Genomic DNA, 24,649 nt, shown 5'->3' with positions numbered 1-24,649 from the left:
TGAGCCCAGACTTCACAAAATAATGACACTTAATGGAGCGACACTATGGAGGAACAGAAACCAGCTATGTATAATATGTCAATTGAGTACAGTTAACACAAATTAACGCACCTAGGTAACAACATTGTGATGTCACATCAGGAGAATAATCAACATTCTGAAGACATGTCTGCAGACCAACAACAGTTAAGCAAAGTATCTCCACTTTCAGAAGGTTACCCCATAAGACTTGTCAAACTGCTGATACAATATATAGACTCTTAGACTTGCAAATTTCAGAATTCCTATTGCTGTGGAACTAATTTTGCTATTACCCAATATTTGTGTTTTTACTTGTAACAGATGTCAGCTATCTCTGAAAAAAAAAGGGGATGTTATGTTGCCATCTTTACAGTATTGCTCCAGGAAGAGATCACCATGCACACCCTGATATTGTCATGACCACAGACTCTATGCACTGCAGTACTCCAGACACAATCTGTGTCGAGATTATGTTGTACTGAATGTAATAGTTTAGTTTTACATAAACCCACCAGAGATCTTCAAGTTAATGGAATCCACAAACCATATCTGTGTTACATTTACATAGTACAAAAACATTATTAGGCAGCTAACCTCACTAAGAATCACTAAAATGCAACATTAAACAGAGATGATAAATTTACAAGAGGGAGGGTGCAGACAAGAATAAAGGCTGTGCATTTCAAACATCCTTAGAGTCCGTGAGTGGTTAGATTTTTAAATTGAAACCATGGTTGTTTAATTGTTGACTGATATCATCAGTGACAATGCTTGCAGGTATCTTTGAGTTATCAGTGAATGTCTGCTTGCTTAATTTGTTTTTTTAATTAGGTGTTGTCTTCAAAGAAGCTGAGAGAAACAGAGGGGAAGAGGTTGAGAGAGAGAGAGAAAGAGAGAAATTTCTAACTCTTGTAACAAATTCATATTTTCTTCTCTCTGCTGTGCTTGACAAGCAACTACTCAAACACGGTTCATTTGTATATTCTCATTGCCTTTCTCCATTGTCTTTCCAAACTGACCATCAAGCAAGCTTTTCTTCTCCAAATACATTAAATTATCACACAAATGTGAATTAAAACAGAGATATGCATTTCTTGATGCTGACTCAGATTTCTTTGTTTCAATATCATTGGATAAAATGGTAATTTCAGCACAGTTGCGTATAGTTTATATCAAACGGATCTCCTGGACTCACTCAATACGTAGTCAGGTGATCACAGCAGCCATCTTTGGTCAGCATTTGCCCTTTAAGGGCTACATTTACTTACACCAGTGCATTCACACTATGCACTGCTTAAATCTGAGTATTTAAATGGCTTCAGGTTCAGGTTTAAACGGGATGTGGTTTTGATTGCAGGGAGGCATGGAATGCCCCTGAACACATCCTCACTCCCCCACTTCCATGTCTTCATTTCCATCCACCCGCTTCCCACATCCTCACTCCCTTTCTTCCCATGTATTCACTCTCCTCTCCCCTACCCACAACTCACCAACTGATTGGAAGAATTTGCCTCATTAGGTGTCAAAAATGTCAGAATAGAAAGAATTTTGCTTTAATTAACGTACATTAATGAGCATTTGGTACATCTCTTAATCTTAGATTCTTTGTTTTTATTACGTGTATAGTTTTCTGTCAACATTTCTTTCCTTCTGTGGCAATATTTAGCTAACAAGATAAAAGAAAGTAGTTGTAGAATTCAGATTGTAAGACTGTATGCACCAGTTACAAGCAAAGGAGGTCTGTCAGTTGAATATACAAATTCCACAATACTTAAATTTGCTTGGAACGTTTTAAGTCAGCAAGGAAGCAAGGAGATACTCTTGAACTCTAAGAAATGTGTCCACAAAGGTCTAGTGAACTCTAGGCAGGAATTTCACTTTTCCCTGCAGCAGTTGAAATCTAGTACTAAATTAGGGGCATATCTCGGTGTGCAGTAGCAGTGAGGTTAGCAAGCTGGCTTCCAATAAATTAAAGTATTCATACACTGTTAACTAGAAGTTAAAAGCACTTAAAATCTTCATATTTCAATTCAATTTTCACATGGCGAAACAAAGGCATGACTGCAGTAAGATAAAAGCTAAAACAAAGATATACACTTCTAAATAGAAAAGTACTTAAAAATGCGGAATTTTTAATTATGCAAAAATTTGACAAGCCTACAAATGTAAAATTAGTTTTCAAAACTAGTAAGCATGTTTGGTAATAATTTACTAATAATTTCTCAGGGCAGTGCAACTATCTTCAGCTATTTTATCAATTACTTTCCTCCATAAAAGGTCAGGAATGGGGATATTTGCAAATGATTGCACAGTGATTTTCAGAATCCAGCATAATACTTCTGGTGTTTTTGGAAATAAATATAACGTTGGATAAAATAAAAGGAATGGAGAAGGCTATCAATACAATATTGTACCTGTTTTACTGCTAAGCATGTGATATTCCTATGGCAAGCAATAGCAGAACACAAAAAAATTGGAAGTTCATTCTTTCTAACCAAACATTCACTTAAAATCATAGGTTTGGTGTTTGTTAGGATACTTAAGCAATAATTCTATGTACCCATCTGCCACTAAATGCCTGCAAAGATTCAGCTTGTTAAAGAGTTTACTGTCTACCCAGCATGTGGCAGAAACAGATGTTGCAAATCACTGGGAGAAAGGCAAAGAATTGGCAAAATCAGAGGTTAAAATTAGGAATGAGAAGGAGGCAGGAAGATTAAAAAGCCACTGTCACAGTAATGGTTGAGTTTCAAGTCTCATGAAATTGTTTAGGGTGCACAAAAGAAAGCCCACCTATCAAGCCAGCTTGCCACAAAATGTGCTGATACACTGGAGTGCTGGTCTCCAGTCCAGAGCAATCACTACTAAGGAAACCAAACAGGCCAGTGGAGAATAGTTGGCTATATTCAAAACCCAGAAGTGAATCTAGGTGGCTTCAAACTAATGCAGTGAGGACTAAGGATCCTCAATTTCTCAATAAATTATTCAGTAAATAAAATCATATAGAAAACTCCAAAATCAGGTGAATAGTGGAATAGTTGATAAACTTCATTCGCAGCGTAGTACCATTAGTTGTCAGAAGTCTACAATCATAACAATCTGGCACAAATGTTAACATTGGCTTTGGCGGTATAAAATAATCAAATGATTAGATTCCATCCCTGTTAAAAGGTTATTTGAGTTAACTAGGTAAGGGTGGACAAAGGGACAAGACTTAGCTATTTTTATACTCCTTTCCCTTTGAAATAAAGGGAGGCATTCCATTTGCCTTCACTATTACCTGCTGAACATGTATGCTAACTCATTGTGATTCATGCATAAAGACTCCTAAATCTCCCCTGAGCTACAGAGTCAGAGACATTGAAAGGCAGTTCCAATGTAGTTCCACTGATCTTTGCCCAGAAAATGCAAAACAGATTAAAACATCATCAAATTCTTAAGTAACTCCACAACTGACATCTTAATCACTCGCACCAACCCAGCTAATCTCTCAGCTGCCCAAACACCAGCCTGACCATCCTGCTGACCACCTTGTCGCTACCTCACCCACTTACTGCCTCACTCATTCATCCACACACCCGTCCACTTATATTCAAAGACAGGACACTGAAATTTACCACAAAGCAACTAGTTCCATTAAAAAAAAGGATGAATCCTGTCTTCCTCCCAAATCTACTTTGCTTTGCCAGATTCAGAAGGTTCTGGAAGAAATGTCTAACAATGTTGAGTCAGGGGATTTTCCAGTGGAGTGGCAATGAGACAATGATTGCCAATCTTCTGAAGATCTAAATTCATGTTTAATCCCCTTGACTATGCCTTGCATAATGACCTCAAATACTGAAGGTCCTATCACCTGGACACATCAGTTTTAAAGAACAATTTGCTTATTCATGCATATCAACAAGTCATCAATTAATTGTCCTTCCATGTCTTCATTCACAAGTTTCTGAAGACTTCCAGAAGTCTGTTGTATAAATACTGAAACAAGCATTTTCAAGCATCTGCTATTTCTTTATCCTCTTCAATTATTCTCTTCCTCTGCCCCTATAGGTTTATAAAAAAATGTTTTTTCCCCATTAGGTTGGCTTTAATTCTCTATACACACTAATTCTTGCAATTATTGTCACTAGGTTCAGCTCTATCGTTTGATTCAGCTTTAAAAACTTTTAGTATTATCCAAACTATTAATTTATAGAACTTAAGATGTAGCTCTTTTTGTTATATCAATTTAACGCATCTATATTTCCCAATGTTCCATCAAATACTTTTGTTCCAACTTATTCATTTTCTCTTAAATCTTTCCATAGTTTGCACTTCTGTATTTTCCTTCTCTTTGTTAACAGTGAAGCTGAATCAACACTTCCCAGTTAAGATTTGATGTGAACATCATGATCAATTTCATAAATCATTGCCTTTGTAATCTTGCAGGTCTACTACTATTTTCTGCAGCATTTGCTGGTACTTCTTTCAAATGTAAAATTAATTATGAATGTTGGACTTACGTTGGGAATACAGCAGGATTTGAATCTCCAGCAATGCACAGGTGAACAGCTGTAGTACATTTTCCAGACCCAATAGTTCAAACATCTCATTAATTGGAAAGTCAAAAAGTGGTAACTCATTGGTGCTTGGCCTTTGACAAACAATGGGACTGTATACACCCAGAAATTTTAACGACCTCCCCGCTGGTGGCAAAGGCACCTCGTACAGTATATTATAAATATAACTTTCTAGTGGTAAAGGTGGAGGTTGAAGAGAAGTCACAGCTTGATGGAGTTGCTCAAGCACCTTCTTACAAGCATGCATGAAAGGCATCGGTGCAATCAAGCAAATGCATTTCGAAACATACAGAGTGTCCTTGCTAATATCATAAGAATTGAAACGCTGTAGTTTTGTCATGCCAGTAGGTATATCACTGCACTTAGCAGAGTCGCTCTCAGAAGAGTTTATGCAGATTGTAGACGGAGTATGAAGAATGTCATATTGTTCTGCATTATGCATGTGATACAAAGTTTGCATTGCACTGCAGATCTGTTTACTAGCCACCTCTTCATAAAATGTGAGGGCAAATCCATAGGTGCGGGAACCATCTTCACGGGTGATGATAAACGAATGGAATTGTGGATCTCGGTTGTCAGACTGTGTTTTAAAGGAAAGCCCTTTGGGCATGCAGAGCTTTAACACAAAACAGAACAACAGTTAGATATAAACACAACAGTGCAAAACATTTGACCTTATAATATGGACTTAAATACTGGTGTCCACAGGTTCTTGAGAATAAAGAGATCTCATATGACTTTATAATATGGACTTAAAAACTGGTGTCCACAGGTTCTTGAGAATAAAGAGATCCCAAAAGAACTCATTAAGCCATCACAATGTCGACCTGAGACTTGAGCAATATGTTCACAAGCCTTAAATTTCTTTTTCCCTACATTTTACATTGTATTTATAGCAGAGAAAGAGGTCATTTGCCCAATGGGTGCATGCCAGTGTTTCTCCAACACAAGCCTTATCCCACTAGACTTCATCTTACTGTATCATCATACCCTTCTATTATTTTATTGCTGTGACTTTATCCAGCTTCCCCATAAATACACCTATGCTACTCACCTCAACACTCCATGTAGTCATGAGCTCCAAAGGCTCACCATTGAGGAAAAGGAGAATAGGTTAGTATACCTACAAAACTATTCACAGCTTACATCTGTTGCCGTCTACTAAAATAAATTTTCTGTAATGAAGGTGCAGTTTTGCTTTGAACAGTCTTTGGAATTTGAACAGTGTTTACTGTAATGAAATAAATTATGAAACCCAGAAGTGAGGGAGCTAAATTATAATGCGACAGTGGTAGTCCATTCGAAAGCATAATTGGTCCAGATGAAATCGAAGAGTTCATTCAGCCAGCTGAAATCAGTAACTTCTTCAAACTGGTTTTCAACAAATGGTATTCAAAGTCACAGAAATTGACTGAAAACATAAAACACGATTCTTTGTTGAAATTTGAGTTTGTGTTTTACAGGAATTCCTAAATTTTATTTAATCAAAGGGGTAACATTAACAACAGTGCATGTTCTTAAAATTTAGTTTTAGGTAATATATTATTCAGATATTTTGTTTACAATCAGCAGCCTGGTTTTTAAAGATCATACAAGCATTCCAGTGCGCAAGACTTGTTGCGCTGTGCAAGATTAAAAATGAGTACTTGGCATCATTTATATAATACTCACCAGTTAAAATCTTGTGGGAACAGCAGAAAAATGGGGTAAGAAATAAATACCTAATTGACCAGATTTTGCATTAAGAATGACAGCCAAAATCACTCATCATTACTTTACAGTAAATCAAACAGCAACTTCCACTGAGCAGTTAACTGTCTGAGTTACTGTCCTGCTGCTTGATAAGCTATACTTCACTCACTCAATGTGGCATCAACATTAAACCAGTGGGACCAGTGCTCTTGCTAATCGTATAACTAGGGGAGTGGAGAAGTCTTTAAACTAAATAGTGGAACAAAATAACCTATTGAGGGAATGTAACAAATTCAAGAGAGGACAAGAAAGCAAGATAATAATAAGGGTAGTAGCAAATTACTGCAGATGCTGGAATCTGTACGGAAAACAAAAAATTCTGGAAATCACAGCGGCTCAGGCAGCATCCGTGGAGAGACAGCAAGCTAATGTTTTAAGTTTAGATGACTCTGCATACCCTTAGTAAGGGTATTTATATTGTATCATGGAAAGAAGAGACAGAGGGTACAAACTGCCAGGAAAGAAGACTATTGCAAAAATAGTAAGAAGTCAGAACCATCCCATTCTCTCAGTTCCTATGTCTCCGTCGTACATGTTCAGATGAAGCCAACTTCGACAAGGGAGCCTCCGAAATGTCCATCTTCTTCCTTAACCAAGGATTCTCCAGCTCCGTCGTCAACAAGGCCTTCAACCAGGTCTGACCCATCCCCCGCACTTCCGTCTTCACCCCTTCTCTTTTCTCCCGCAACAGTGATTGGGTTCCCCTTGTCCTTACCTACCATCCCACCAGCATTCATATCCAGAAGATCATCAGACGCCATTTCCGCCACCTCCAGCAAGATGCCACCACCAGACACATATTTCCCTCCCCTCCCTTGTCCGCCTTCCACAGGGACCTTTCCCTCTGGGACACTCTGGTCCACACTTCCTTCACCCCCAACACCCCCCCAACAGCCCTACATCACCTTTGCCTGTAACCAGCAAAGGTGCAACACCTGCCCATTTATCTCCTCCCTCCCCAGTATCCAAGAGCCCAAACATACCTTCCAGGTGAAGCAACACTTCACCTGCACTTCTCACAATCTAGTCTACTGCATTCGCTGCTCACAATGAGGTCTCCTCTACATTAGGGAAACGTTCTGCTCACAAAATAAGACCCCAAACTACCTGTTGCCTGCCACTTTAACGCACCACCCTGTTCCCTGGCCAACATCTCTGTCTCTGGCTTGCTGCAGTGTTTCAGCAAAGCTCAACACAAGATGGAAGAATAACACTGCATTTTCCTCTTGGGGACCCTGCACCCTCCGGACTCAATATCAAGTTCAATAATTTTATGGCATAAAATCTCCCTTGTCCCAGCCCTCTACCCCACACGCCAGGCCTTGTTGCCACACAGCCTGCCATTACACACCACCTATTGTTAGTCACTACTAATAGTCCCCATTAACAACTATTCACTCTCCGAGCCCAATCATTACCATCTCCTTCGTCTGTCCAACTGCTCTTCTCTCTCTTTAGGCTCTATCCTATCGTTTACTCCCTACCCTATCCCCCTCCCCTTTTTTCTGCATATAAACTGACATTTTCCCAGCCACCATCAGTTCTGAGGAAGGGTCACCAGACCCAAAACGTTAACTCTGTTTTTCCCTTCACAGATGCTGCCAGACCTGCTGAGTTTTTCCAGCAACTTTGTTTTTGTTCCTGAAGAAGGCAGAACTAAAGGCTCTGTATTCTAAAGTGCTTGCATTTGAAACGAAATTAACCAATGGACAGCTGAATTAGAAATAGATATGTTTGACAAAATAGTAATTAAAGAGACATGGCTGTAAGATGACAAAGGATAATATTCAAGGGTATATAATATTTGGAAGGACAAGCAGCTCAGAAACGGTGGTGGGTAGCTGTCTTAACTGAGAATGACATTAGTACAATATTGAGAGATGACCTTAGTTCTAAAGGCCAAGATGTAGAATCACTTTGGGTAGAGACAAGGAAAAAGTAACATCAAATTCAACTTGTGGAATTAGCTTATGGATACCCTAACAGTAACTACGCTGTAGGACAGGATGTACAGGACAAAGGGCTTGTGAGAAGAGGACAGTGTTAACCTTGAGTGATTTTAACCCACATATGGATTAGACAAATCAGGTTACCAATGAAATGCTGGAAAATGGGTTCATAATTTGTTTTTCAATACAGTTTCTTACAGTAGCATTCTAGATCCAAACAAAGGGCATGTTATTCGTGTCCTTGTAATGTTAAATGAGACCGGATTAATAATGGACTTATAGAAAAGGCCACCTGAGGAAGTTAAAGACAGTTACAAATTGAATAAAAACATACAGTTCCATAAGATTAGTGATAAGTCAGAAGACTGGACAATGTATTTATTAAACAATGAAGAATGACGACAAACAGACAGAAATTAGACTATGAGAGAAAGCTACCTAAAATATAAAAATAAAAATATTATAAAAATTTCTACAATTATTTAAGTAGATAAAAAGCAGTGATCATTGGTCTGCTAAGAGTCTGGGGAATTAATAAAAGAAAATAAGGAAGTGCGGTTTGCATTGAACAAATTTATTTTGTCTGTCTTCACTGCAGAAGACATAAATAGCAATCCTACTGAGAAAACTTAAGAGTATAGAAAAAATTATTAGAACAAAAGACTAGCAAGTCCCCAACACCCAATGGACTTCACTCTAGATTTATAAAAAAAAAGCAGCTGAGATAGTAGATGCATTCGTTTTATTTTTCCAAAATCCCCTAGTTTCTGGAAAGGTGTCATCAAATTGGAAAATAGCCAACATAATTCCTCTGTTCAAGAAAGGAGTTAGACAGAGAGCAGGAAACAATAGGCCTTTTGTCCAATATAGGGAAAATAAGGAAAATAATGAAATCTATTATAAAGGACATTATATAGAGTGAATTTAGCACAGTTTAATGCCACCAGACAGAGTCAACATGGTTTTGTGAAAGAAAAATCATGTTTGACTACTTTGTTAGAGTTCTTTGAGGAAATAGCAAACAACATGAATAAATGGGAATGTAGATATAGTGTATATGGATATCCAGAAGGCATATGAAAATGTGACACATCCAAGGTTTCAACACAAAATAACAGTTTATCGTGTAGCTGATAATTTATCAGGAATTACATCAGAATTGCTAAAGGATTGTTTGGTGAAGAGAAAACAGCATAGGCATGAATGGATCATTTTCAGATTGGTTAGGTGTAACAATTGGAATACCACAAGACTCAATACCAAGGCTTCCATTCTTTACAATCTATACTGATGACTTGGGCAAAGGGACTCCTGCTCCTAATTTATATTTCATATGTGTCTATGACCTTGACTTCATGTTCCAGATTCCTAAAACAATGATAATGTTTTCTCAGCACTTGTCCTGCAGTAGAGGAGACATATTGGACTCAAAACATTAGCTCTGTTTCTTTCTCCACAGATGCTGCTACATATGCAGAGTTTCTCCAGCACTTTCTGTTTTTACTTCTGTGCACTGTACTCTTAGATAGCTTCACCTAAGCTCTGTATAACTGTAGCAAGACTGCTTTGCTGTTTTACTCCAAATCCTTTAAAACAAAACCCAGTACACAATTTCCTCCTCAACTGCATGTTGTATCTGCATGTTACCTTGTGATCATGTACAAGCCAGCCAAGCTCTGTGATTGCAAGGATTTCCTCATCTCTTGCCATTAAAATAAAACTCTGCTTTTTTATTTTTTTAATCCAAGTGGATAACTTCATACTTGAGCATATTGTATATTCGATCTGCTACATCTTTGCCCTTTCACCCAACCGATCTACATCCCTCTGTAGTCTCTTTACATCCTCCCCACCATTTAGTTTGCCTACTAAATTTCTACTGTCAGGAAATGTGGGTACATTACCTTCACCTTCTAGATGCTGGATAGGCTTTGGGGTATCAGGAAGTGAGTTACTCACTGCAGGATTCTTAGCCTCTGACCTCCTCTTGGAGCCACAGTATTTATGTGGTTAGTCCAGTTTAGTTTCTGGTCAATAGTAACACCCTAGGATGCTGAGAGTGGAAGGAATTCAGGGATGGCAATGCCATTGAATATCAAGGGGTGACAGTTAGATTCTCTCTTTTTGGAGATGGTCATTGCTGGCTCCAACCTGGATACTGTCCCAGTCTTGCTGCATATGAACGTGTACTGCTTTGGTATGTGAGGAGTCGCAAATCATGCTGAACATTGTACAATCATCATGAATGACCCACTTCTGACCTCAAGATGGCAAGAAGAACATTTAATCAAATAGTTGAAGATGATTGGGCATAGGATGTTATTCTAAGGAACTCCTGCAGAGATGTCATGGTGCTGAGGTGACTGACCTTCAAGAACCACAACCACCATCCTTTGTGTCAGGTATGACTCCAACCAGTGCAGCGTTCTCACCCTGACTCATTTGCCAGGGTTTCTTGATGCCACATTAGATTAAATGTATCCTTGATGTCAAAGGCAGTCACTCTCACTTCACCTCTAGAATTCAGCTCCTTAGTTCATCTTTGAGCTAACATTGTAATGTGGTTAGGAGCTGAATGGTCCTGGTGGAAACCAAACTGAGTGTCACTGAGTAGTTTATTGCGAAGCAAAACTGCATGACAACAGTCGATGACGTCCTCCTTCCAACATTCATTCTAAGCAGAGTGGTCAACTCAGGCTATGCTCCCAGCATTGACTTTCAATTTCAGAAGTTGCTGTTGCGCATGGTCTTTGGAGGTAAAACAAAAAATATAGTTTCCATCACTTTACTGATGATCGAGAGTGGACTTAAGGGACAGTATTTGGCTAGATTGGAATTGTCCTGCTTTTTAGACACAGGACATATCTGGGCAGTTTCCTACATTGTCAGGTACATGCAAGTGTTGCAGCTGTACTGGACCAGCTTGCTAAGGGCACTGCGTGTTCTAGAGTATAAGTCTTTAGTACTTTTGCTGGAATGTTGTCGGGGCCCATAGCCTTTGCAGTTTCCATTGCCTCCAACCATTTCTTGATATCATATGGAGTGAACTGAATTGGCTGAAGACTGACAATGGGGACCCTAGAAGTAGTCTGGGATAGATAATCCACTTGAAATGTCTGGCTGAAAACTGTTGCAAATGCTTCAGCCTGATTTTTGGAGTGATATCTCGAGTTCCCCCATTATTGAAGATGGGGATGTTTGTACTCCCTCCTCCTCCAGTGAGCTGTTCAGTGGTCCCTACCATTTACAATGAATGTGGCAGGACTGCAGAGCTTAAATCTGACCCATTGGTTGTGGTATTGCTTTGCTTTATCACTTGCTGCTTTATGCCGTTTGGCACACAATTAGTCCTGTAGGTTCAGCAGATTGACACATAAATAAACCCGGTGCTGCTTCCCTCTTGTACCCTGCATTGAAAGAGGGTTAATCCCCTAGTTTGAAGGTAATGGTAAGGTGGGGGCAGATTGTGTTGGAGTACAATTTGGCTGCTGTTGATGTCCACAGCCATTCATGGATGCCCACTCTGGAATTGCCAGGTCAGAATGAATTTATCCTAATTAGCACAATGATAGTGCCATACAGTTTGACACAGAGTATCCTCAATGGAAGGCATGATTTCATCTCCACAAGAACTGTGCAGTGGTCACTTTTATCAATACTGTGGTGGACAGATGCATCAATGGAAAGCAATTGCACAATGGGAATTTACAAATCAGCACATTCCTATATATATTCCTTTCCCTTTTCAATTTCTTGGTCCTCCTTTGCTAAAATTTAAAATCCATGTGATCCTCAAATTTAGCGCATTTTTGGCAACATAATAAGCCTTTTCCTTTGATCTAATACTGGCTTTACCTCCTCTCGCTAACTACTGTTGAACCACATTTTCTGCATTATTGTTGTACCTTAAAAAGGAATTATATAATTGTTACAATCAAGTATTCACTCTTTAAATGTTAGTTACTGCTCAACAAATAAATCTTTTAATGTGCAATGGAAGTCTGATAATAACATGGATCAACATCTGCAAATTTGCTTATAGTGTAGGGTTTCATGGTTCCCAAATGAGCTAAATCTCACTTGCCCAGCACAACTCACCTAGCCCATTCACCTGCACTTGGCTCGACATCTTGCCCTTCAGACTTTTCCTCCCTATAACCCATCAGACCATCTCCCAACACAGTCTAGTGATCTGACACACCTGAACTCAACAACTCCCCATTCTGCCTCAGCTCAACCAACTCGCAACCCTGACACCATGCACATCCAACTGGGCCCATCTCTAACTCTTTGCACCTCTTGCAATGTGGCCAGTCCTGACATACCCTCACTTACACCAAAGCTGCCCCTTCCTCACCCAAACTTGACATCTACTTCAGTCTGGCCTGACTGGACTTCTGTCTCGGCTTCCCAACCTGTACCTACTCCACACTCACAACAGTCCCAACTCATTTCGCCACAACATCCTTTACCCCACCATGACTATCTCTCCACTGGATTCTCTTTCCCCATGTGGCGAATCTTGCTGTGACCTGCTATCCCTCCATAGTAGCTCTTACTCCCAACCCATCTCTTCCCATCCATAAACTCCACCTCCCACTATCCCCTCTTTCCCTCCTGCCAGTTCCCGCCCCTTTCCCTCACACTGACATCTTCTCCCCTGCCCCTTACTACTACTCTCATCCGCCCTTCACTCCCTCATCACCCAAGCCTCCAGTATAACCCTTACCCTATGAATACCTCCTCTGTTTGCTTGCAATTCAGTCTTCCCTTTTTGCGATTCCCTTTTTACCCCTCGCCTCCTCTGTCATGAGTCCCTCTTTTCCCATTTGCTCCTCCACGATGAATACCTCTTTCCCCCTTCTCCTCCATGACTTTCTTTTGTCATCTCTCTTCCTCTGCCATGACTCCTTCTTGCATCCCTCTCAACCTCTGCTGCGACATAATTATGCCTTCCTCCAACTCAACTACCTCTTCCCCATCCACCGTTGCAACTCATTCAACGTTTCCTCTTTACTACATCCTCCATAATCCTTCTCTCTTCTCTTTTACCCGCCCTGCTGTTATCCCCCTGTTCCCTGTCCCTCTCCCTGTCTTCCAATGTCCCTCTTTCTCCCTCACCATCTTCCTTACATTCTCATTGTTGCTCTACTCTCCTGCCTTTCTTTCATACACTTTCATGATATCCCTCTCTTCCCGCCCCTCTTGCCCCACCCTCCCGATGTTTCCTTTCCCCTCAAATCCTCTTCCCCACAACTCCCTCCCCTGCCATCATTCTGCTACGCCAACCACATCCATCTTCTCTGTTCTTTTCTCTCTCTCACCCCCGCTATCCATCGTTCTTCTCCACCACCTCAGCCCTGACACCATCTTCTTTTTCCCATATAATAACCTTCTCTTACCTGTATTTAATTTGTTTTCTTTTCCTTTTTTCCCCTGCACCCACAGCTCTGACTGTTCCCAGTCTCAATTCCTTCCTTACTGTGGTTCTAGCTGCCCTCCCATGACTGCTCACCTCAGGACCGCCCCAACACCACCTTCCCAAGTCCATCATGCATTTTACAATAAAGTACTAGAAGTTGCAACAAACTTGCTTTTTCCAGCCTTAAACTATATAATCTTATTCTGACCCCCATCCTCATTAGGTTTCCAGAAGTATTTGTAGAGCTTGACCAAGAGAAATTTGAGTTACCAGTCCACCAGCTGTACTATCATTCATGATGTTCCACTATGCTGTTTTGCCAGTGCCCCAGAGCTGAAACACAGCCTTGGAATTACAGATCAGTGAATCTAATCTCAGTCGTAGACATGTCAATAGAAGTAATCAAATGTGTTTTTACAAGTCACTGTTTAATGAAAGGCTACAAAGGACACTCGACATAATTTCAGAAGGTATCTTCAAATGAGGCAGGCCACTGAACCTGTCACAACACAAGTTTATCCATATTGCTGCATCTGATTGTTTTTAATGTGATACCAAGATGTTCAAATCAAATACTTTATCTTGGAAGTCCATTGGAAGTCCATTGCATATATTGATTACCACTTAAATAATAAGGTGTGAGGGATTAATTCATCTTCCCTTCCCAATTTGCAACCCCTGGGCTATACATATTGTCTAATTACAGCAATAATTGACTTCCAGGCTTTTATCAGGGAAAAAGGCAGTGTTCAATTGTTGCCCTTCCACAAGAAGAAGCATCTGCCTTAACCTCAAGTTTTCATTTCAGTGTACGGCCCAGACCTGAAGCTCAACACATGACATGTACCATGATTGGCAAGGGTTCAGAATGTAAAAACAAGCAACATATTTATGGATTTAGACCAGTTTCTCATAACATGCTGTATATACTAACCATCCCAACAGCATCCTGGTCAAAAGGGTTCCATTCCACATTCTCTGGATAATGAGCCAACACTTTAGATTTAAAAGTTCTTCGTAATGGACTCTGCTCATAGTTTTCACCTGAAAGAAAAAAAAAGACAAATATACAGAATGATAAAGGTTTCCCCATCCTGGACACAAACATTACAGTACAGCAGTGACCAAAATCCAAGAAAAGACAGAATAAGTCACCCTACAAAAAGAAAGACAAAATTCATTAAGCACTTGTTATAAAAGTGATCAAGGATGCACAAAGATTCTTACACAACAAACGCTGTAAAGTATTATTGCAGATCAAAATTTATAAAGCTTTAATGTGCATAACAAAGCTTTAAAATGCGCAGTGCTGACTTTTATAATTCCAACTTAAAAACAGTGCAGTTTCAATTTTTTTTGGATTGCTTTAATTTGAAAAGGGCATGAAAAGATTGTTGTCCACGATTGAAAACTCTTCTTTTTATCTATATGTGATATTAGTTTAAAAATAATATTTTTTGTGAATCTGATAATGCCTTTAATCTAAACATTAGCCAATTATTTAAGCCTATTCCTTCAAAACTCCAATAAGTTAACAAATAATGCCAATAGTTAAGGTTATTTTTCTGATCAGAAACAACTATTGTTACCTGTTATTGTAGTGTACAGGAGTAATTAAGAGAAAGCTAATAGCACTGCTAACTGGTCTTTGTTCCACAAAAATCAGTTCTGAAAGCTTGCTATGGTTTGGAATTGCATTAGACAAAAAGAAAAGCACACAAAAGAGAGCTTGCATCTTTTCAGAAGAAGGAGGAGCTTTGTGAATCACCACAGTTTTTTTTTAAAGGCTGTTCCAAGAGCTGTATCCAGGCGAAGAGCCTAAAATACAATCTGGAAGTTCCATCACCTGCTAAGCAACATTGCTGTGAGAAAGAAAGAACTGGAAAGTTAAAAGATCAAAAGGTCACTAGAGTCACAGGGATGACATAGGACCATCAGAAGGGATTTTACCTTCATCTGTACTTGAACTGACACGGCCAGCACCATCTCTGCCTTTAGAAGCCTGTAAGAGCTGGCATAAAGCTATATAACAAATAAAATAACAATTAATTACAAACTGATTTGCTCATGATGCATATAATAAGAGAAAAAGAAATGAGTACATTAATATAAATCATGTGCACAGAAGATACCAGCCAAATACAAATACTAAAATGGACACTTTAATGAAAAGTAAGTGGCATAGTTTTCCATAACTGGTATAACATTTACCATTTTACCATGTCTACTTCTAACATAATACAGCAAATTATCACAATACTTTTAACAAACACATAGTTTTAAAACCATTATTGAAGTGATTAATAAGAACTTTAAATTTGCTCACTTATATGAACAAACACTTTGCTGATTTTTTTTTAAACTGAATCAAAATCATTTATTTGGAATTTCAAAATCTCTCAATCTACCTGCATACTATCTAGGACTAAACATAAATACAACTCACAGAAGTTTTAAAAATTTGAAACATAGAAATAAGTTCCTTAGGGTAGTTCCTAGGCCCAACCATCTTCAGCTGCTTCATCAATTACCTTCCCTCCATCATAAGGTCAGTGGGGATGTTCGCCGAAGATTCCACAATGTTCAGTACCATTAGTGACTCCTTAGACACTGAAGCAGTCCATGTTCACATGCAACAGGATCTGGACAATATCATGTCTTGGGCTGACAAGTAGCAAGTGACATTTGCACCACACAAATGCCAGGCTATGATCATCACCAATAAGAGACAATCTAACCACCATCCCTTGATATTCAATGGTGTTACCATCACTGAATCCCCCACTATCAACATCCTGAGGGTTACCATTGACCAGAAACTCAAATGGACTCACTACATTAATAGAGTAGCTACAAGAGCAGGCCAGAAGCTGGGAATACTGTGGCGAGTAACTCATCTCCTGACTCCTCAAAGCCTGTCCACCATCTACAAGGCACGAGTCAGGAGTGTGATGGAATACTCCCCACTTGCCTGGATGAGTGCAGCCCCATTAACACTAAAGAAGCTTGGCACTATCCCAGACAAAGCATCCTGCTTGATTGGCACCACATTCACAAGCATTCACTCCCTCTACCACCGACACTCAGTAGCAGCAGTGTGTACTTATCTACAAGATGCACTGCAGAAATTCACCAAAGATCCTCAGACAGCACCTTCCAAACCCACAACCACTTCCATCTAGAAGGACAAGGACAGCAGATATATGGGAACACCACCACCTCCATGTTCCCCTCCAAGTCACTCACCATCCTGACTTGGAAATATATCGCCGTTCCTTCACCGTTGCTGGGTCAAAATCCTGGAATTCCCTCCCTAAGAGCATTGTGAATCAACCCACAGTTGGACAACTGCAGCAGTTCAAGAAGGCAGCTCACCATCACCTTCTCAAGGGCAACTAGGGATGGACAAGAAATGCTGGCCAGCCAGCGATGCCCATATCTCACAAATGAATAAAAAAAAAGAGTCCAGTGACCCTTCATCATAATTGAAGATAACTGTGAAAGGGGAAAGGGTAGTATTTGTGTTAATCATGTGGTCAGGTGAGTCAACAGAGCATGTGGAGGTGGGACCAAGAGAAAGAGAGAAAAAAGAGGGATAGACAAACAAAGAGATTGCTGATGAGTAGCTGAGAGAGAGAAAAATGCTAGGGAGGGTCCTAACAAGAAGTGTAAATGGTTGAAAATGGGTTGACTGTCTTGGGAGCAATCTGTACAAGAGAGAACCTAGGGATGTGGAGGAAGGGTAACAAACATGACGCTGAAATTGTTAAACGCCATGTCGAGTCCTGAAGGCTGTAAGGCACTAAGATGGAAGATGAGGTGTTTTTTTCTCCAGTTTGCATTGAGCCTCACTGGAGCACTGCAGCAGGCCTGTGACAGAAACTTTGACATGGAAGCATGGTAATGTGTTGAACTGGCAAGCAATTGGAAGCTTGGGGTCATTTTTACAGAGAAAGCATAGGTTTTTGGCAAAGCAAATCAGCTAGTAGATTAGATTGAATGAAGTTCAGGCAAATCACTGCTACATTTGAAAGGCGTATCTGGAGCTTAGAATAGTGAGGAGGGTGGCGGTAAATGGGCAAGTGTTACATCTTCTGCGACTGCAAGGGAAAATGCTGTGGAGTATGGGGAGGTGTTGGGAGTGGAACAGAAGTGGATCAATGCCCCAAAAGGAAAGTCCTTTATGGAATGCTGTCAAGGGAGGGCGACTTATGGCATCCACTGGAGGTGGCGTAAATGGCAGCTTATGATTCTTTGGATATGGAGGCTATTGGAGTGAAAAGAGAATAACAGGGGCAGCCTATAGTTGTTATGGGAGGGGAGGAAAGAGCTAAGAGTAGAAGCACAGGAAATCAGTCAGATAAAGCTGAGGGTCCTGTCAACCATAGTGGTGGCGAATCCTTGGTTGAGGAAAAAGGCAGACATTTCTGAGATACCCATCCAGAAGTTCGCATTATCAGAACAGATGTAAAGGAGGCACAGAAACTGGGATAATGGAATAGAGTTCTTAAAGGAAGCAGGGTATGAGGATTTATAGCCAAGGTAACAGAGTCGGTGGTTTTGTAATGGATTTTGGTGGTCAGCTTATCCCCAGAAATAGAAACAGAGATGTTGAGGAAGGAAACGCAAGAGTCAAAGATGCATCAGGTGAAAGTGAGAGCAGAGTGGAAACAGAAAGCAAAATTGATAACCTTTTCCAGTTTCAGACAAGAGGGGGAAGCAGCACCAATTAAAGGCAAAGGTAAAGCCACCATAATCATACCAGACCAAAGGGTTACTGTCTCATTAGAACAGACAACTGATGGTGATTTAACCTGAGGGTCACCACTCAGGCAAGGGGAGACATTGCAAAGGAAAATGCTTCAAGGTAACCCGAGCTGGTGCAGGAAGTAATCCTACACTGCTGGCATCACTCACAAACTGGCCATCCAGCCAACTGAGCTAACTGACCCCTGATTATCTCATCAACATACTGGAGAAAGAATTGTGGGGAGGGACCCAAGTAGGACTGAAACAAGAAATCTTCTACATAACCCACAAAGAGACAGGTATAACTCGGGCCCATGCAAGCACTCATGGCCAGCCTTTGATCTGAAGAAAATGAGCAGAGTTAAAGGCAAAGTTATTCAAAGGTTCACTGAGGAGCATCCAATCCAGTATTGGCTTCTTGTGGTTATGTAGTGTCTTCCTACTGGCACTCTTTGTGGGGGGATGGTTGGTTTGGTATGCTGGCCCATAAACAGATTGTAGTGCTTCATAGTATATTATTTTGCGATAATAATGGACACTTATGTTTTTCCCACGTGCATTCCACCGGTCATTTTGGATGTTTCTCATTTTACATTGAAGGGTGCTTGAAAATAGGCTGCCATTACATCTCAAATGGCTGGCTGGGTCAGATGAGCTGACTTTGATGTTGCTAGCGATCTTGGATTTGCTGGTCATTTTTCAACAAACCAGTCCCCATGCTCCTTAGTATTGGATCCAATGACCTCATTGGAAGTATCCAATTCTATAATTTTGATGTGTTTCCCAGAGTTCTGGAGTGGAATCAGCAGTGAGATCAGAATGTTGTAGTCTGATGTTTTAAGTTTGCTTGTTCTCCGTCTCTGCAAGCTGAGATTTGCAGGTTGCCTGCTCAAAATTTCTTTGATGGATTATCACTCAGTCTGTTCTTGGGCATAGGTTTGAGATGGAAGTTCAGCTTTGTATCACAGTCAGCACTGACCATGACTCTAATATGCAGGATATCCTTGAGTCGCACTCGCATACTAAGATGTAGTCTATCAGGTGCCAATATTTTAAGTAAGCCAGAAGAGTGTAAGAAATGTAGTCTTGAAGTGAAAATAGCAAGTGTTGGAGAAACACAGCACATTAACATTTTCTGAAGAAGGGTCTAGGCCCGAAACGTCAGCTTTTCTGCTCCTCTGATGCTGCTTGGCCTGCTGTGTTCATCCAGCTCTACACCTTGTTATCTCACATTAACAATACCTCATCTTTCACCTGGGCACCCTGCAGCCATCAGGATTCAACATTAAGTTTAATAATTTCAGAACGTAATCACCCTCCTCCATGTTGGTTTATCTCCCCCAACAACCTAGAGGTACGATCAGACAAAAAAAATTCAATGCCGAGCAACACAACAGTTTAGCAGAGGGGTTGACAAAAACCTAGGATTGGAAGACTTCAAAGGGTAAAGGGAAGAGCGATGAGATTTTGAAAGATTATTCTAGAGAACGATGATGATTCAAAAATATTGTCTCACTGAGACATGGCTACAGAAAAATCAGGATTAGGGATTAAAAATTGCATTGGTTTACAGTATTCCTGTTTTCTTCAATCAACATATAAATTGAGGTGCAGTGGGGGTGATATATATCATATGTGTAGAAAAAAGTGGAAAGAAGGAACCCTGAATAAGTTTGTTTTGCATAAATATCAAAAATCAGTCAATTCATCCTTGCACATGCTGTGAAATGCCATGAAGGTCTGCAATAGGGTTCCATTGCCACATTAGAATGCACAGATGACTAGTTACAACTAAGATGTGAGGAATGCACTGTCGCACTGATCCCACTACTTCATGGGTCACAACAAAATTTAAAATTATAGTACCCAAATCTTGATGTGGACACAAATGCTTTCTTTATATTAGACTTAGAATGAAAAGATCTATCAACCAAGTTTCTTCAATAATTAAAATATCAATTACAAAATCATCAATTTATTACAAAACGAAATCCAAACAACAAAGATGTATAATTAGTTAACGCACACAATTTGTAGTGAGAAAATGTAAATGTTGTCCCTCTAAGCAGCCCAAAACACATAATAAACACACTCATCTGGTAAAGGAAAAAGAAATTTCCTGCATAAATCCACTTTCATAAGACGACTTGCTGGACATGGGTAGTTATTCTTTAAAGGAAAAAAGAATAAGACATAGGAGGTTTTGAAATGTCGATCTGGTGACCTTAGACATATAGTCAAGTTAATAATCATGCACAATTTTATCTGGGGTCTTGGGAGACAAAACATGCTCAAGTATTTTTTTTAATTCATTCTTGAGATATGGGTTTGCTGGCTGGACCAGCAGTTATTGTTTATCCTCAATTGCCTTTGAGAAGGTAGCAATCAACTGGCTTCTTCAACTCCTTTAGACATTTGGGATAGGTACAGACATAATACAGGACTTCGAACCAGCAATAATGGAACAATGACTAGTTCCAAGTCAGGATGGTGAGTAGCTTGGAGTTGAACTTACAATGGTGATGTTCCAAAGTATCTTCTGCCCTTGTCTTTTTAGGTGGTTATAGCCATGCATTTGGAAGGTGACGTTGTAGGAGCCTTGGGGAATTTCTGCGATGCACGTTTCAGATTGCACACATTGCTGTTACTGAACATTGGTTGTAGAGGAAGTCAGTGTTTGTAGGTTATGGTGCCAATCAAGTGGGCTTGCTTTGTGCTTGATGACGATCAACTCCTTTCAAACTGAAACAACTCTCCATACCACAAACTGTTTAAATAAGACAGCCATAAAACTCAAGCAGCTGACCGTTGAGAAGCGAGTCCAAATGTCTGAAGTCACATATTTCCAAAAAGCCTTGGTTATAAAAAAAATCCATTTACATCAGCCTTTCAGTGACTTTTTTTAAACTAATCCAGGTATCTACAAAACATTTGAAATAGAACAATTTTTCCACAATGTCTTGCTATGCATAGGAGATGACCATTTTCAATAACAAAGAGAAATCAACAATGACAAAATGTATCCTATTGGGATGATTTATCAATTCCATGGTACCTTTTTTTTTTCTAAACTATTGACTGTGGAAGAGGCACAATTCTGATTTTCTACAAAAGAATCAGTGGCTTGAGAGAAGGTAAAAAAGATAGCAAAACTTGACAGGTAAAGTCAGTTTTCCCCTGTACAGGGGTAAACTAACGTAGGGGAGTAAAGATGTTGTACTAGCATGGCATATAGTTCCAGGCTACAAATAGATACTGCTCTCTGCAACTAAGAGCAAAAGTTCCAAAGGCTGAGCTCGATGCCAGGTTTAAGAATAACTTATTGAGGCTGGACAGGAACTTGCAATGGGAAGGAACTATGAAAGTGGTTCTGGTGGGGTTATGAGCAGCCCAGGTGCTAAATTAAAAAGCAGAAGAACAGGGTAATGATATCTGGATTACTATCCAAATCACAAGTAAATTGGCATAGGGTAGAGAAATCAGAGAGTTAAATGTATGGCTGAAAGATTGGTTGGGAGAAAAACATTTTAGATTCATAGTGCACTGGAACTATTACTAAAAAAAGAGCAAATTGTACTGGTGGATCGTTTCATTGTCATATGTGTAATAATATTGCTGAACAGGATGATTAGAAACTATCTGTAAATCAAGATATAACTGAGGTTTGTAAGAAAGAGACTGCAATAATCATAGGCAATATTAATCTTCATATAGATTGGTTAAGTCAAAATGGCAAAAGCTAGCCTCAAAAATTAATTCATAGAGAGCATTCAGGACAGTTACATAGATCAGCAAATTCTGAAACCAGTCAAGGAACAAGCCATCTTAGGCAATGTAATGTAACGAGACAGGATTACAGATCTCAGAGTAAAGGATCCTCCATGCGAGTGTGATCATAACATAACAGAATTTCACATTCAATTTGAAGATGAAAAACTAGGACTCTATGACTCTCTATGACACTATGGCTCTATGGCTAAACTAGTGTTTTAAACTTAAATAAAGGCAATTCCAAATGTATAAGGACACAGTTTTCTACAGTGGAAAATGCAATAAAAACTAGGATGGGAATTAAGCAGTAACTGCACAAATGTTCAGCAGGGACTGAATCAGTCCTTGCCCAAATGCACAAAGTCCTGGACAATATCGAGGCTTGGGCTGACGAGTGGTAAGTAACATTCATGCCAAACAGGTGCCAAGCAATGAGCATTTCCAACAAGACAGAACCTAACTATCACCCATGACATTCAATGCTACTATCATTACAGAACTCCCCCCACTATCAACATCCCTTGTGGTTACTATTGATTGGAAACTGAACTGGACTAGTCATATAAATACCGTGGCTATAAGAACAGGTCATAGACTTGCATTAAGCACCTCACTCACCTCCTGACTCCCTAAAGCCTGTTCACCATTTACAAGGCACAATTCAAGAGTGTGATGGAATACTCCCCACTTACCTGGATGAGCATAACTCCAAAAACACACAAAAGCTTGACAACATCCAGGACAAAGTAGCCCACTTGAATGGACCACATCCACAAACATTCACTCCCTCCACGACAAACCTCAATAGCAGCTCTGTATTATTTATGAGATGCCTTTCAGAAATTCACCAAGCCTCCTGCGACAGCACCTTCCAAATCCATGACTACTACCTTCTAGAAGGACAAGGGCAGAAGACATGTGGTAACACCACCACCTGCAAGTTCCGCTACAAGACACTTACACAATCTAGACTTAGAAATATACCATCATTCCTTCAGTGTCACTGGATCAAAATCCTGGAAAGCCCTCCCCAACAGCAATTTGGGTCTACCTACACCAATGGACTACAGCAGTTCAAGGTTGCAGCTCACCACCACTTTCTTAATGACAACTAGGGAAGGGAAATTAATGCTGGCTAAGCCAGTAATGGCCATATCAAGTGAAAGAATTAAAGAAACATAATCTAGAATTCCCTCGATTCTGGAAAGGTCCCAGCAATTTGGAAAATTGCAAATGTAATACTATTCAAGAAAGGAGACAGAAAGAAAGCACGAAAATAAACACCAATTAATCTAACGCCAGTCATTTACGAACTGCTGCAATCCATTATGACGGGAATTTAGTGGTTAGAAAAGTATAACAATCAAGCAGATGCAGTTGCAAAGATAAATAGTGAAAAATAGTGAATAGTGTTTGACAAATTTATTAGAATGTTTCAGGACGCAACAAGCAGCGTAGATAAAAAAGAATAATATGGTAGGTGCAATGTATTTAAATCTCTGTAATGTGCCACATAAAAATGCTGTTACACAAAAGTTCATGGGATTGGGGTTGATACATTAACATATATACAGAATTGGCTAATTAATGAGAGTTGGTAAAATGAGTCATTATGAGATTGGCTAATTGTAAGTAGTGGGGTGCCAAACGGTCAGTGCTGAAGGCTCAACTATTCTGATCTATACTCATGGCTTGAAGGGATCAATTATATTTTAGCCAAATATGTTCATGGTGCAAAGATAGGCATGAAAGCAAGTTTCAAGGAGAATACAGATGAATTTGCAAAGAAATATTAATTGAGTCAGCAAAAGATTGAAAAATGGAGTATAATGTGAAAATTAGAAAATCAGGGAGCGGTGGCAGAGTAGCAGTAATGTCACTGGACTAGAAATCCAGAGACCCAGGCTAATATTCTGGGGCTAGCTGAGTTACAGCAAATGATAGGAAAGTATTTCATTTCAAATTCCACTCTTTCGATCTTAAAAATTGCCCTTTTCCCAATGCTCAAAATTCCCACACTAGCATTTTTAAATAAAACAGAAATAGTTATGGTGTCAATCAAGGCAAATAAAATTTCAATTCAAAAACACCTTCTCAAACTCCATCAATGTCAACATAAACTCTCTGAGGTATAGCACATTAACGGCAGGCTGCGGCATGAAGCGGTCCTTAAATTCAAACTCAGAAAAGGGCCTTCAATTACATCCCAATTTCCCACATCAGATATTCTTGCAACTATTAAATAACATTGCCAGTTCATATCAAATCAATAAAAGTTTTGGCCAAATACCTCGCAGAAAATTCGGGTAAGACCATCCAATTTCATATCCAATGCAGTGTTCCTTTTGTAAGGGACATATAGTACAGAAATGAAAGACTCGGCAATGCATCTGGCTTCCCCCAGAAATAAATTACTTCCAAATTGC

The 24,649-nt window shown here is 39.7% G+C and overlaps 1 protein-coding gene across 1 annotated transcript in view; it reads right to left on the bottom strand.

The window, feature by feature from the left end:
• dennd5a (DENN/MADD domain containing 5A) overlaps positions 1 to 19,148 on the bottom strand; it is a 139,994-nt gene extending 120,846 nt beyond the window's left edge. Inside the window, exons 1-4 of the mRNA XM_048607332.1 lie at positions 19,079 to 19,148; positions 15,654 to 15,725; positions 14,638 to 14,747; positions 4,524 to 5,196 (exon numbers count right to left, since the gene is read on the bottom strand). Coding sequence (XP_048463289.1) covers positions 4,524 to 5,196; positions 14,638 to 14,747; positions 15,654 to 15,725; positions 19,079 to 19,148 — 925 coding nt within the window. The remainder of the gene's footprint in view (positions 1 to 4,523; positions 5,197 to 14,637; positions 14,748 to 15,653; positions 15,726 to 19,078) is intronic.
• Between the last annotated feature and the right edge of the window lie 5,501 nt (positions 19,149 to 24,649).

This window comes from Rhincodon typus, chromosome 17, assembly GCF_021869965.1.
Source record: "Rhincodon typus isolate 14 chromosome 17, sRhiTyp1.1, whole genome shotgun sequence".
Lineage (NCBI taxonomy): Eukaryota > Metazoa > Chordata > Chondrichthyes > Orectolobiformes > Rhincodontidae > Rhincodon > Rhincodon typus.
Note: the sequence above shows the minus strand (reverse complement) of the source record. Positions and strands in the feature narration are given on the sequence as shown.